This window comes from Carlito syrichta, unplaced genomic scaffold, assembly GCF_000164805.1.
Source record: "Carlito syrichta isolate Samal-C Ts95f unplaced genomic scaffold, Tarsius_syrichta-2.0.1 Scaffold120616, whole genome shotgun sequence".
NCBI classification, from domain to species: domain Eukaryota; kingdom Metazoa; phylum Chordata; class Mammalia; order Primates; family Tarsiidae; genus Carlito; species Carlito syrichta.
Window position 1 is genome coordinate 160,212 of NW_007064712.1, and position 15,901 is coordinate 176,112.

General features: G+C 41.9%; 1 protein-coding gene across 1 annotated transcript in view; it reads right to left on the reverse strand.

Moving 5' to 3' along the window:
- Positions 1-15,901, reverse strand: part of LOC103249516 (inositol 1,4,5-trisphosphate receptor type 1) — a 92,948-nt gene that overhangs the window by 35,470 nt on the left and 41,577 nt on the right. Inside the window, exons 11-13 of the mRNA XM_008048146.1 lie at positions 10,378-10,553; positions 5,856-6,020; positions 585-780 (exon numbers count right to left, since the gene is read on the reverse strand). Coding sequence (XP_008046337.1) covers positions 585-780; positions 5,856-6,020; positions 10,378-10,553 — 537 coding nt within the window. The remainder of the gene's footprint in view (positions 1-584; positions 781-5,855; positions 6,021-10,377; positions 10,554-15,901) is intronic.

The window sequence follows — 15,901 nt, forward strand, 5'->3', positions numbered from 1 at the left end:
AAAAAAAAAACCAAACATGCGATCCTACTATAATTATCCTTCTTCCATTGCCCACTATTTCTTGTGGGTATCTTCCCATGAAGGCTTATATAGATATACCTATGTGTAGGGTATTCCACCCCATGGAGGTACCATAATCTAATGAAACACCCCCTTGCATTTACATTGCTTCCAATTTCATACTGGAGTAACATTCTTCCATATAAGTCTGTTTTTACATGCACAGTCAGCTGGCTTTTCGTTCAAGTATAAATTCCTAGAAGTAGATTTAGTAAGCCAAAGGGATGCATACTCCAATGCTTCTAATATATATGGTCATATTGCATTATTAAAAAGTTGTACTAGTTTAAAATATGTTAGTGAGTAAGTTAAACATAAAATTTGGCCGCTTATCCTTAGCATCTGATACACCGCACTGCCTTTTGAGTAAAGCAAGAACCAAGCTCTGTATTCAAAATTCATAGTCTGCATGTTAGGGAGATACAACAGGGAGATAGCTACATTGCCACAGTCATTATTTTATTTCATTTATAATCAGGAAATATTCTTTTAACATTAAAAAGATTAGAAGATCCCAAACTCACCTGGAACAGCTGTTTCATTGGGCAGCCTATCTACTTCCAAGATAAAATCATCCTTGAAGAAAAGATAGCCCACTATTGAGAACAGATAAACCAGGATCAAAGCCAGAACCGCTGTCAGGATGATGGACCGTCCATTGCGAGTGACACTTTTAATAACATTAAGCAAAGTCTCTTCTCTGTACACTAAATCAAAAAGCTTTGAAAACAAACAAAAAGAAGATGATAGGACAATTTTAAGAAGCCTCTACATAAGATGTACATCAACATCCCATAATGAAAACTTGTTTGATAGAGCATTCACCTTCTTGGAAACTCAAAAACATTACATTATGGTCTTGACAGGCAATACTGAACATCTTGCCTGTCTTAGCAGTGAAAACCGAGAGGGTAAAAATGAGGAAAAAGAAAAACAGAAGAGGGAGGCAGGAAATAATAGCAACTTCAAGTAGTATCCAGAGCAGCTTAGAGGGCCTGTAAGTAGAGAAAATACATGCTTGTGCCAATGAGTTTCAGAGAGAAAGGGACAGGAGAGTAATGAAGGTCCTGGCATCCCTTCATTTAGGAAGTATTCAGTGTGCCTCTATGAAGGGCCAGCCACCCTGGTCCCTGCCCTCCTGGAGCTGAGTGTCTAGTGGAAGGCAGACATACTGTAAGCCACTGTCGGCGACAAGGACTCTGGATTTAGATACAGGTTCAAATCTTAGCTCACCTACTGACTGCCACATGCCCTCGGGCTAGGTACTTTCCCCATTTCCTCTGAGGTCCCAGTTTCTCATTTGTAGACTGGAGGATGTAGAGTTATTGTGAATAATAAATACTATATACACAGTGCCTAGCATATGGGCACTATGCTATACTGAGCTATATATACTATACTGAGCAGGTACAATAAATGGTGATTATCATTAATTTCCTGATGTAGAGACTAGGACAAGGTCACATAGCTAGGATATTAGTGGTGGTAACATACCAGGAAGGCTAAACCCTTACTCCCCTCCCCCAGTTGGGGGAAGATCCCTACAAGTCACAGTGTTCACAATCTAGGCTTGCCCTCAGCTAAGGGACTTGTTTTTTGCACGAAATCAGCTTCATGAGGAATGGAGATTCCCTAGAGATACATATAGGAATAGGAAGATAATAGCTACTTTTCCAAGAACTACAATTGCAGATATTTGGCTGGGGGAATGATGGGGAGAGTTGAAAGGAGAGCTCTCTGAAGTTACTCTTGAACCTGAGGCTAGTTTTTAACACTTGTCTCTTGTGCTGACATCTAATCCTCTCCAGAAGAGTTTGTCCTCACTGTGGCTTTGGGTATAAATGTGCACTGTGAACTAAGTCAGGGGAAAAGGATTTGAACCCTGACTGCTATTAATTTGTTACAAGATGTTGATCGAGCCGTCTAAGCTCGCTGGACCTCAGTTTCCTCATCTGTAAAATAAGTGGACTGAGCCAGTTGATCACCGAGTCCCTTTCAATTTAGAATTTTACATCCGATGCCATTTTCTGGTCAATTGGCTTTTCTACCTTCCTAACACCAATCTGTGTCCTGAGACTAGTTCTGTGAAGGGGACTGGGTAAAGTAGGATGCTTTTTCATTAAAAAAAGCCAGAGGCTTTTAGTCAATGTACGAGTACAGAAGGCTAAGTGTTGCTGTTAACATTGGTTAAATATTTTCCAGCAACGTAACTGAATATACGGCAAGTGAGAGCAACTTCAGACAATAAACAATACTCGTTTTCTATAGCCAAGAACCATAGTGATTATATATCTTCCAAACCACTGAAATGACAAGTGATTTTTTTCTTTTCACTCATCTGTTATATAATTCTGATTTTAAAACAATAAGAAGGCACTATTTATATATAAAATAGCTTTTTTCTAACTAGAAAATTACACACGCTCAGTGGAGAAAACTTGGAAAACACAGAAAGGCACAAAGAAAAAACACTGCTAAGAGTTCTACCATCTATAGACATTCACTCAATAACTTATTTCCCTCTGGCCTTTAAAAATGTAACACATATTTTTACAAAGAATATTAGACTATAATACTGGCATGTAGCCAGCCTCTTTCACTGAGCCATTATTAATTTCTTTTGTCAACAATGATCACCTAGTAGCTCACTGTATGGGAAAGAACACAATTAGCATATCCAATACCTTTTCTTTTTTAAAGTCAAGATGTTTTCAATTATATTATAACTAATGCTGTAATGAACACCTCTGTATGTGCCTCTATACATGCTTATCTAGTTATTTCTTTTTAGCTGATTTCCAGAAATGGAATCTTTGGGTCAAATGTTATAAGAAAAACGTATTGCTTAAAGTATCAGCTTATACTCACCATTAGTAAAGAATGATTCTGATTTTACCCCACTCTCACTAGTACTGGGCATGGTCAAGCTTTTGTCCTTTTTAAAATTTTTTTTTGAGTCAGAGTCTCACTCTGTTGCCCAGGCTGGAGTGCAGTGGCATGATCACGGCCACTGCAGCCTCAACCTACTGTGCTCAGGTGATCCTTCCACCCTCAGCCTTCCAAATAGCTAGAACTAGGCACGAACCACCATGTCTGGCTAAGTTTTAAAATTTTTTGTAGAGTTAAGGTCTCGCCAACTTGTCAAGGCTGATCTCAAACCCCTGGACTCAGGCAGTTCTCTTGCCTCAGCCTCCCATAGTGCTGGGATTACAGGTGTGAGCCCCTGTGTCTGGCCATGATCATGCTTTTTAACCTTTCCCACCTAAAATACAGGCTCGCGCAATTGTTTTAATTAGTATATCTTTGTTTAACATTAAGGATGGACATTTTTCCATGCTTAATGACCATCTAGATTTTTTCCTTTTGTTAACTGCTTGCTTTTGAACCTTGCACATTTTTTATCTCTGGGTGTTAATATTTCTATTAATGCAGGCTCCAGACCAGGTCCAGCCAGTCTTTGGGGGCCCCAGCACTTGAATTAGACCATCAGACTACCCTCCCTCCCTTCTGGCCTGCTGGTATGGAGGGAGCTCTCACAACCCAGTGATACATGGGTTTTCCCTGCAGGAGGTCTCTCTCCCTTTACAGGCAGCCCAATTTCTTGGTGGCAGGCTTTCCTCGTTAGTGAAATAATTTGAACAGTTTCAGTATTCTGTGGTTCTCACCAGACACATTCAATACTGCTTTTGACACCAAAAGGAGCACATCCCTTGAGGCCGCAAACAAGCAAAGGTCCAGATGGCTTAGAAAATCCTCCAAAGCAAATAGGAGAGGCATCTAGCCACAATCTAGTTTGATTTTACCACATTCTTCTCAAAGTGAACTGAGCTCAGGTAACATCATCAGAAGTCAGAGTTAACTCTTATCTTTCTGTGATAGATTAGAGATTTGAAAGCACAAATGCAAACTGCAATATGAAATACCAGTTTCACTGACACAGGGACGTTTTTACATGCTCAGATGAAAGGTGGTTTCGACTTGGCAATTAACAGAGTTGAGTGGGTCTCTTGCCTCTGCCACTTACTGACTGTGTTGGCAAAGTTATCTAACCGTACCAGGCCTCAGTTTCCTCAGCTACAACATAAAGATACCATCGACCTCAAAGGTGGCAGTGAGAGCATGTAGGGGAAGAGTACACAGTGAGCACTCAATACATGGTGGTTACTCCTGTGTTCCAGACTGTGAGGACCAGGAGGGTGGAGATGATGTTCATCTCACCATCACATCCCCTGCATCAAGCACTGGCACTTGCTGGCATCACAAATGATGAAAGAAAGAGGACTCAAAGGAACGGAAAAGGAAACAAAGCCAACTGGAGTCAGACTATGGGAAAAGTTAAACTCTCCACCAGGGAGAGATGGCACTGTCTAAAGAGGAATCTCCTGTCTCTTGGGAGAGACCCCCCCCCCCAGCAGGGGTGAAAGAGACACCAACTGAACTCTGCCTCCCTGCCGAGGGAGGACAGGAATCTGTTGGATTGGCAGACGTGGGTCTTCCCAACTCACAAACTGGAACCCCATCTAGGGACATTATTGCATGAGACAAAAAGGTTCAGAAACAGACACAGGACTCTAAAGATTTCTGATACAGAGTGATCGAAATAGGCCACACAATGGCAATCAAGTATATCTCGAGGCCTCTTTGCCTAAAATTTCAAAATATAGTAGACTTATTTTAAGACGAGGGAGAAGAATCCAATCCCTTTAGCTTGCCAACATCCACCACTAATGGAATGAGCTAAACCTGGTGATCTGAATGGTGAATTCTTTATGGTGTTTTGGATGGGAGAAGGAATATAGGACGACAAGGACAATAGTAACAGCAATTGTGTGGCAATGCTATTCGAAGACCTTTACATGAACAGCTGCATGTAATCTCTACAGTAGCGTAGTGAGGGATTTATATTATTCTCATTTTGTAGATGGGGAAACTGAGTTTAAGTAACAGTTCAGCGACCAGCCCAAAAACCATATGGACAGCACCTCCCTGAAGAGCTTTCCTTGCTCTATCTTTTATAAGTCCACCCCACTTTTTAAGACAGTGCTTAGGCCTTGATCATTTTTTATCTTCACAAAACTTTTTAATATTTTTAGGCTCTTTATGGTTTTGCTTGTTGATAGGTCAGTTTTATATTTCCTGTAATTTTATGTAAGGACAAGGAAATGATTTCTTATCTACAACTCTACAGGTCTAGAGTACCTCTAACTATAGAAGAGTAAGCAATTATTTGTAACTTAAAAACCTGCTCAGGAGGAAGGTAATGGAACCGACTCATCTTTTAGACTGTCAAGACATTAAACACTTGGCTCATATGGGAACAAAATAACTTCTAATGAAAAGGTCTCCTGGATCAATCTATTGTGCTCATTATCATAACCTTGGGGCCTCAAAATCAACTCCTACCCTTATGGTCACTATATGTTTCACTGAGAAATGGCTCCCTTGAGGACTGGTAGATAAGTGCTGTCTGAGTTGAAGAAATAAAGAAGAATAAAGATATATAGAGAGGGAGCATCTTCTGAACCTGACTGCAGGCATCTTCCATTACTGAGAAGTAACAGATCTGATGTACAAGGTACACAGTGCGATGGTGCACCTCCCGGCTTCCTGGGGCTGACCTGTTTTCTGTGTAGCTTTCCTGGCAGATCCCCCAAAGGCAGCATACAGGGGGGCTTCCACCTTGTTGGGCCAGGCATGCCAATCACCATTAAAAGAAAGGGTCTGTGATGAGAGAGAGGACACAGGACACTCTTCTAGTTTTCTAGATATGAAATATTTGGACACCAGGTACTCACCAGCAAACTGTAGAAGAATTCATGGACAAAGAGCCCCATGGCACAGATCAGCAGATATAACAAATGATAAAGGAACTCAACATCCAGAACCATGGCTCGGTAGCCCCTTGTGAATGTTCCACAGTTGCCCACAAAGCTCATTAGAAAGATGATTTTATTGCAGACCTGGGAACAATGAGAGAGCCAGTCAGATGGCATGGACTGTGCTAAACTCTTCACGAGAGTAAAGGGAGAGTTTCACACAAATGTATTTCAGTAACTGGGCCCTAACCAAAGCTTCCTTTTGCACTGAGGGCCCACCAAAGGCACTGAGAACCATTTTGCAGATCTAAGTCATTTCATTACTCTGCTTTTCAGGCATATTACAAATTACATGGTAGTCAAATAACTTCATGTGCAACAGTAATCAAGTAGCATTTCTATATGGCAAAAACAAAATTAACATATGCTGAGATTATGATTTTGAAAATGAGATACGAATCATTTCTAACATTCTTATATGAGTTAGTCAAACAAAGATGTCACCTCAATCCACGAACCCTGTGATCAGCATGATCAAAAGCATTTTATGAATCTGTTACATTCGAGGCACTGTGGGTTGCAATTTAGTGAAAACTGGTCAGTTCTTATCTTTCATTGCTTCTAAGTTCACAGGGAAAATGAGACTTTTCGTAGAAAAAAATACAGGAACTTCAGGATGAGTTCTGTTGCTCTGCCCTCTCTTCTGGGTGTATAACTTTTAATTTTCCTTTGGGAATCCATCCCACTCTGAACAGCAATTCTTGGGGTCTGGGTGGGGGTTCAACCTGGTTATTACAATACTATATTCCACACTACAATGGCTGGTTCATGGATAGCAACAAGACCAAATGGAGCCAATGATAATCCACTTAAGCTCTTTCCTGGGACTGCAGCAAAAGGCAATTTTGAACTTGAACTCAAGAGTCTGTAAGCTCTGGAGCTGCCATGTTACTGACCCTGAGAGCACCACCAGCACAGGAGACACAGAGCTGAATGATGGAAGGAGGAACTGGGCCCTGATGCTACTGTCTGAGCCCCTGTATCTGCTGTGCCTGAAGCCAGGCTCTTGATTTCATGGTCAGAATGAACCAATACATTTTCTCTTTTGCCTAGACAAGCACGGATTAAGCTCTCTGACACCTGCAATTGAAAAATTCCTAGTTGACCTGCTGTACAATATAGTCCCACCTTTGAGAGAAACACCAAACCTGGAAGTCCATCTCTAGCAACATGTTGACAGGAAAACGTGACTCAGGAGGATACTAGAGAGAAAGCTCCTTGGATGCACTTGATAAAACTACCTTCTGCTACTCCAGCTCTCATGGCCACAGGTGCTGGGGAAATTCTGCCAGTTAATCTGGTAGGTCGGTGTAAGTGAGCTTCTCGGCAATCAGATAAGTGAGGAAGCCAACACCCACAGAGAACTTCTGGCTGTCTCAGACAGGCTAAACATTCAATCTGCCAGTTGTTTCCAATAGTCTAAACTTTGCTAGCATAGAGTCTTTCATACGGTGGGAAAGGATCATTGATTGTGGATGATCCGTGTTGATGGGGTTTCGGGGGGGGTGGAAGGGGAAGATGACCCTTTGGTTGACATTATCGCACGTCAAACATGCTTAGGCTCTTACTGTCATAACAGAGCAATCCACTTCATCTGAATTCACTCCCTCCTTGAACTTCTGCCCTGGTTTCCCCCACTGCTTCCCAGCAAGTGCTCCTAGTCATGGGCTCAGGTTGCCACCCCCACTTCCCATTGACTCTGCTTGGTTAGTCTCAGATCTGGTTCCCAGCCCCACCTCTCTACAGAAGCAGCTTGTGTAAAGCCTCTAAGAGATTCTGCAGCCCCAGTAGTCTCCCCCTGTCTGCTCTGCACATCTATCACAGTTCCATGCATTGTGACAGGGCTCCCATCCCACCCTTCTTGCCACTTTCCCGGTGTGTGGCCTTTAGACCTACCCTGTCCTCCCTCAGCTCTCAGATCTCCACCAGTCTTTCTCTGTCTCTGTCTCCAGCTGCCTCTCCTTTTCTTGCACACTCCAGGTAGGTGTTTCTCTCTCTTTTTTTCATTCCCTCTAAACAATTATTTATTATAGCTGCTTTGGTTTTCCCTCAGCTCACATTATTATAAACGGGTATTGTCTCATTTGAGTCTTTCCTCACACTGGTTTTTGTTAAAAAAGTGATAACCATGGAATGATTAAGGCCAGAGAAAGAAGAACTAGACAGTCCATAGAAAACAACCTCTGAAATACTGAGAGCTTTTTCTATTTAGTTATTTATGTAATTATTTTATATTTCCTTTTAAAATAGCTTCCTCTTGCTGCAAGCAATGTCTATGTTCCCCTCCCCATACAGATATCTCTCTGTCATTCTGGTCATGCTTTTCCAAATGCCACAGCTAACATTAATAGCATGTCTTGCCACTTCAAACTCAGTAAGTCAACAATTTAAATGTATTTTCATGCTGAAAACTGGATCTTCACATGACTTCATATTAGGTGGCCACATTATTTTTCTCCCAGGCGTCTGTGACTGCAAATGTGGAGGTGCACTTGTCTCCTTCATCTTCCAATCAAGACAGTGATACCCTCTTTATCTGAAGAAAAGGACCCAGAGCATGCAGCTTTCAGGAGTCAGGCTCTGACTGCACCTGCCCCATGTTGCTATGTCCTTCGCATCTCCGATGTCTGCACCTTCCTCCTTCTTTCTTTTTTTTTTTTTGAGTTGGAGTCTCACTCTGTCGCCCAGACTGGAGTGCAGTGGCCGCTCCCGGCCACCGCAGCCTCGGCCTGCTGGGCTCCAGCGATCCTTCCGCCTCAGCCTTCCGAGTAGCCAGGACTACAGGCACGTGCTACCATGCCCGGCTAATTTTTTTGATTTATTGTAGAGACGAGGTCTCGCCTGCCCAGGCAGGTCTCGAACCCGCGGGCTCAGGCAATCCACTCACCTCAGCCTCCCAAAGGCGCGGGATTACAGGTTGAGCCACCGAGCCTGGCTAAGTTTTTACCTCCTTCTTTCTCCACTGTGGCCAAGACTCAGCCTGTCACACCTAATCAAAAGCACCACCCCAGCCCCTAAATGGCCTCCTTCTCACCGAATCCATATAGCATGCCACTCCTGAATGAATTTCCTCAAGAATCATTCTTTTATATACCATTTCTTGGCTCAAAAACACCCTAGGCACTTCCCATCACTGGGAACAGCATTTCCCAAAATATACTATACAACGCAAATCTCAAATGATACTCTTAATAAACTGCAGGCTAACAAGTTTGGGAAACAAATATACTTTTACTTTTTCTTGGAGATTCATACTCCATGTTAGTCTATTAGTCTCTGAGAAATCCTGTAGTAACACAACCTTTAATTGTATTTAACATTAAATGCTAACTTGTGTTTAGCATTTCCCATGTGATGTTGACCTGGAGGATGAAGCCCAATTGCTTTATCCCAAAATTCAGTGCTCCAGGTGACGTGGACATGATCCGTTCTCACTCATGGTTTCATAACCCCAAACAGGGTGAAACTCAACTCTATCATCTCGATAGTATCCTGGTTTTCCCACTGCTTTGCTCTGGCCCACGGGGCCTCCAAAACCAAAATTATCTCTTCAATCCCTGCTTTCTGGCCAGACCCTCTCTATTCCTTATGTCATGAGTTCCACCCTGCTTCCTCCCCCAAGCTCATCAGCTAGATGTAGCCTCTTCTACTCTAAAGTCCTTGCTGACTGTGTCATTTGAATACCCATTTGGGGACATTTACTGTTGCACTGAATTACTATATTATCCTTATTTTGCAATACTACTTCCATTTTTGTATAGGGACCTCAGCTTCCTTATATGCTCTAGGCAGAAACCTCTAGAAGGTATTTTTAGATTCCCACCCCTCATGCCTCACATGTCCAAATTTTCCCCTTCCTTTCACCAGGAAACCTCTCCAGTTTACAGCCTTCTACCTGCTGTCCTAAGAATTCTCCCACAGGTGCAGTTGGCTTCTATCCTTCAATGGTAGTAAAACAGCATTTCCAAATGGCATCACTGACTTTTAAATAACTGCCCCTGGTTCTCTACCTGCTCCATCCCTATTTTGCAGGCCCTCTTACCTCTCCCATCTTTTCTATGTGGCCCTTGCCAGAAGTGGGTGCTGTGTTAACATCTGATCATTTGACTTATTAGCTAAATCTCCTGTCCCAACACACCTTTGACCAGATTGGCAAGACTAACTTAAATCTCAAGTTGCTACCACTCTTCTGCCTAACTCCTGAGAGGGATATTCCCTAAAAGAGAGATTGTTGAGCCCAAATGATGCCAGCTGTACCATGAGAAGGTCAGAGGTCTCGAGATGTCCACTTGTAGCGAGCTCTTGCTTCTGCTATTTTCACAGGTGGTCCAACGGTTTTTTCCTGAACTGAAAGCACAGGCTAGGATTCTAAGGACCAGAATGGAAGGGATTCCTATTAACCCACAAACAAAAAAGTGGCAACTAAGATATTCATACTTACATTGAAAGCTCCCAGAAGAAACAACGTGGGTTGTAAGCCCACTGAAAATATCAACCGTAGAATTGTGGAGGCAATTAAGGCCCGGATGCCATGTGGCTTAGGGAGGGCAATGACGATGGCCAGAGAGATAAGCATGGCTGTCCACAGGAGTCCTGACCAGTGGGGCTCCAGTGTTCCTGGAAGGACAAAGCAGGGCCTTGAGTATGGGTGACAGGTCAAAACAGGCTTAATCACCTGTTCTCCAATCCCCTACCTGGGCGTATCTGTGTCCCAACTCTCACCCCAAATTTCTCTGTCCCAGATATAACCAGTCACATCAATGTTAAAACCTGTAAGCTTCCATACATATCCCTTCTGCCTGGGAAGGTCTTCCTTTCCTATTCATCCACATCTTAACTTAGCTACTGCCTCTACCAGGAAGTCTCCCCCATCCCCTTCCTCCTCACAGAAACATGCCAGGTGTTCCCTCCTTCTCTGTATTCTTTGCCCCTGGTCATTTCTCTAGGATATTATTTTCTCATGGTCAGTTTACTTCTCTCTCTCATCAGACTCACCATTTCCTGAGGGAAGTACCCAGTGCCTAGTAAGCTCTCACTAAATGCTTGTTTGATAATAAAACTCATATATGTGTCACACTTCACTCTTGGGGAAGGCAAACTGGAAGCCTGAACTTAACTATTAAAAGTGTGCAAAGGAAAATTGAAGGTCCCCTGCCTGAATCAGATTTCTTCAAGGGAAGGAGGATGGCAACTTCCGTATCATGAGCATCATCCTACAATTAGATTATCCCTGTAGTCAAAGAGCTTATACCAGTTTTTGTCATCTCTTGCTACTGCAAGTTCTATTTAGAGTGTCCCACGAGACGGCTCGGTTATATAACATGAGCCAACATGGCTAAAAATACAGTTCTGTAAAACACTCATTAAAAAAAAAACACCCCTATTTCAAATGCTGTCACATTTTGAGTCTCCTTCAGATGTAAACAAGCAGCACTACATGATTAAGGCCACTTATATAAAGGAGCTTCACTTCTTCAGAACTGCTGGGACTGCAGCACCATCCAGGAGGAGCCACCTTTGCAGGGCACAGCGCTTCCACGAGCTGCTAGCTGCCCTAGTTCATCAAGTCCACGCCTGCTGAAATTTATTTTCTCTTTAAAAACTGTTCCCCAGAGCCCAGTCACTTACCTTGCCCCCTCTGATAGCCTTCAAAAGGAAAAGTTAACTAGGAATCGGCACAAAGAGATAGAAGCTTCTCAGAAACTCAAGAAGTGGATGTTGAGGTGTCACTTTGTGTGCATTTAACAATTGCTAGCATCGCATTTTGCCCTTACCTTGATATCATTTATGTAATCCTCTCAACCGCCCATTAGGTTGGTTCTATAATCTCCATTTTACTCTAAACAAAACTGAGTCTTGCGTTATATTTCTTGCCCGAGGTGACACAGCAAATGGCTGCAGACTATTTGCCTCTGCAGTCCATGGTTCTTAACCACCATTAAAAAGCAATCTATGCTTATTAACTGTACAATTAACTGTACAATTTGGTGAATCTTGGCAGTTTACATAGTCATGTAACCACTACATGTAACTGTCACTACAATCAAGATACAGAATGTATTTATCACCCTAAAAAGTTTCCTTGTGCCTCTCTGCAGTTAATGCCTTGCCCTATCCCTGCCTCCAGGCTACCACTGATCTGAACTATAGTGATCAGTCACTATAGTTTTATACATTCTAGAATTTCATAAAAATGGGGGAAAAAACCCATCCTATTAGTAGGTAGTCTTTTGTGTTTGATTTCTTTCACCTAGCGAGTTTTAAAGATTCATCTAGATTATTGCACGCGTGCGCGCGTGTGTGTGTGTGTACACAATATTATTGCTGGGTATTCCATAGCAGAGAGATACTACAATTCATTATCCAGTCAACAATGATTGGAAATGTGGGATCCCCCCCCAGTTTGAAGCTATTATTAATAAAGCTACCAGAAACATTCAAGTACAAATACTGGAGTGGACATATGTTTTCATTTCTCTTGGACAGAAAGCACTAGGAAGTAGATTGTGGATCCTAAATGTATGTTTAACGTTACAAGATGCTACCACATTGATTTCCAAAGTGAAGGTACAATATAACCTTCCACCAGCAGTATTTGAGATTCCACTCAGCTTTTAATTTAGCCATTCTAGTAGGTTTGTGTTTGTATGTCATCATGGTTTTAATTTGCATTTCCCTGACAACTAGTGATGTTGAATATTTTTTCATGTGCTTACTGGCCATCTGTATATCATCTTTTGTGAAGTATCTGATCAAATATTTTGTCCACTGTTTTAATTGGGTAGTTTTTTTTATTGTTGAGTTGTAGGAATTCTTTGCATGTTCTGGATATAAGCCTTTAATCAGATACATGTTTTGTAAATATTTTCTTCCAATCTGTGGGTTACTTTTCATGTTCTTAAGTCCTTAATCACCTTCGTAAACTGACTCTTAAGATGATCTCAGTATGATAAATGTGACCAGTACAACATATGTACCCAAATCCTGAAGAGGTCAATGTAAAAATGCTATCTCCCAGTATAAAAGCAGTGTTAAGAAACAGTGCTAGATTCCAAAAACACAACTCTAGAAAGACATCTTTGAGACAGCTGGAGAAATCTGAATTTGGACAGACTATTACAGGATTTGCTGTTAGTTTTGTTAGATATGATAATGGCATGGTGATTATACATATTTCAAAATGTCCTTATAAGCTGGAGATGTATACTGAAATATTTATGGACAAAGAAACAAGATGTCTAGACTTCTTCAAAATGTTTCCAAAAATATAGTAGGGGGATAGAGGAAACAAGATACGCAAAATGTTCATTGTTAAAGCTCAGGTAATAGGTACATGGCAGTTCATTATACCGTTCTTTCTACTTGTATGTATGTTTGAAAATTTCAGCAATAGTTGAAAAAGTAGCACTACATTTACTTTAGTCATCATTAGGCATGCTCACAAATTTAGTAAGCAATCTGAAGCTGCCTGAGTTTCAGGCTTCTGAAAGACTGTATGACTCATCAGTTCTGCAATAAAGTGGGGGAGGGGGGAATGAAACTTTAGAAAAGGAGCTTTTAAGGCCACTGGTGTTTTTGACAGCTGCAAACTTTGTAAGCCACAGAACCACAACAGCACATATAACAGGGTCATTATACACACTCAAGAGGAACATTTGGGAAATTGTGTTTTTAGGAAGCAACAAATCCTAACAGGTACTTTCTCAAAGAAATACCATTAGGTCAACAAATCAGATCCTGTTTCAAGGCAGAGTTAATACAGCCCTTCTCTTGAAGATGGTTAGCAGTGAATATAGAAAATGCCCTCAACAGGTTTTACAAAAGGAGGGGGGATAAAAAAAACTCTGAGAGTGAATTGATGTGTTTGAGGCAATTTCAGTCACTATACAATGGAAAAGGTTTCCTTAAGTCCGATCATCCTTCCTTCTCTCCCCAGGAGATCTCATTATGCTTTCAGTTCAGTCCATCTATATGAAGCTCTAAAGCCCATGATCCCAAACCAGGAAGTCTTGACTCCAACAGATCAGCCACAGTTGATGCCTCATTCACAATACACCATTTTAGTTGGAAGGACCCTTAACAAACATCTCACCCTTTAAGATGGACAAGAAACACAAGCTCCAAAGATCTGGGCAAGGTTGGCAACTATCCTTCCCTGAGCTCTGCATTACTTTCTGAAGCTATACTAAAGTTTCACAAGTGCTGGCTCAATGTAAGCATCCCTTAACACAGAGGATAAAAGGGCTCACTGAAATGGCTTGTCCAGAGTCACACGGCAAATGAGGAGCAGGAGCCAGGTAGAGACACAAAGTCTCTAGACTTTTTAAGTCTACGAAGGTCAGTCTATGAGGCTTATTACCAGAGGATGTGGGGCTGTCAACTCACTGGCATGAATGCTGCCCCAAATGGCTAGTGACGAAAATGGAAAAAGTAAATAATAAAAACCTATCTGATGTCTTTTTGAGGAAATGGAGGGTAAATGAAAACACATTCTAAATAAAGGTTGATTAATATGTTGTGAAGAGCATGATGACTGCTCTGAGGTGAAGGAGACCTGGGCCTCCATCCAGCTAACTGAGCTCCTCACTGACCCCTCACTGCTTCCCCCTCTGCTGATTGGCAGCCTGGTTAAGGTCGACATCCCTTCAGAGAAAACCTTGCAGCCTGCATTCCTGTCAAATCTTTTCAGACATGGGCACTCATGTTTCCTGAAGTGACATTAAAAAAAAAAAAAAAAAAAATCCCCCCCCCCCGAACTTGTGCTTAGGTTGTGCTTATGGCGGAAAATATCAATCAAATGAAGCTTTCAATGTAACTTAAGGCCAAACACAAAAGCTAACTCCTGAAATAGGTAAGTTAGATAGATCATTACATAACGTGTCATGACTTCCAAATTGTGGGCCTTAAATTTACTCTGATTACACACACCTGTGCTGCTTGAGTCGATGGCTGTGTTAGGAGGCTCAGGGGCTGAGCCTGAACCCTACTCCTGCATTGTTTTTGTATCTTACCTTTTGGCTCTTTATCCCATTATGTTTCACACAAGGTGGTTCTTGGCAGGTTGCTATATACATATGTGAGGTGATCTGCCAAAAAGCTCTGATGAAAAATTTAGCTGAAAAGTAGACCTCCCAGGTGGCTATAGTGGGTATCAGAAAAGGGGCTGTGAATGTATAATAGAAGCTTTTAATGAGTGCCACCAGAACCCCACAAATGTGAATGCCTCTAGAATGCCATTAACAAGTTTGAGGGGCCTCACACAGAAAAATGCCCCTCCTGAATCATCTGCCGTTTCTCAGCAAAATGTGTGGAAAGCTCATATGGATGACTGGAAGGAGATGAGTGGGGGGAAATCCATAAAGACCATGGGCATCGTGTTTTGTTATAGGATAAGAAAGGTAGCTCTTAATAGACTAAACATTCTACAGTCTGTTGTCACGCGAGCCCCACCTTCCCTCTGACCTCTGGCAAAAAATATTCCAGAGATTTCTTACAAATTCTTTAGTCTGAAATCAATCCCAGAAGTATGGTATGGGAAAACATTTACTGGAACGAACATCAAAATATCTCTATTTTAGGGTTAGCTCAACCACAGACTAGCTGTGTGACTTTGGCTAAGTCTCTCAACTTCTATGAGACATAGTTTCCCAGTGTTTAAGACAAGGGAGCTGACAAAGATGATTTCTCACAGGTTTAACAGTATATAACTTCTTCTCTTTCTTTTCTGGTTAAAAAAAATGGATACAAAATATACTTTTTTTTTTTTTTTTTTGAGTTGGAGTCTCACTCTGTCACTCAGACTGGAGTGCAGTGGCCGCTCCCAGCCACTGCAGCCTCAACCTGCTGGGCTCCGGAGATCCTTCCGCCTCAGCCTTCCGAGTAGCTGGAACAACAGGCGCATGCTACCACGCCCGGCTAATTTTTTTGATTTATTGTAGAGATGAGGTCTTGCCAAGTTGCCCAGG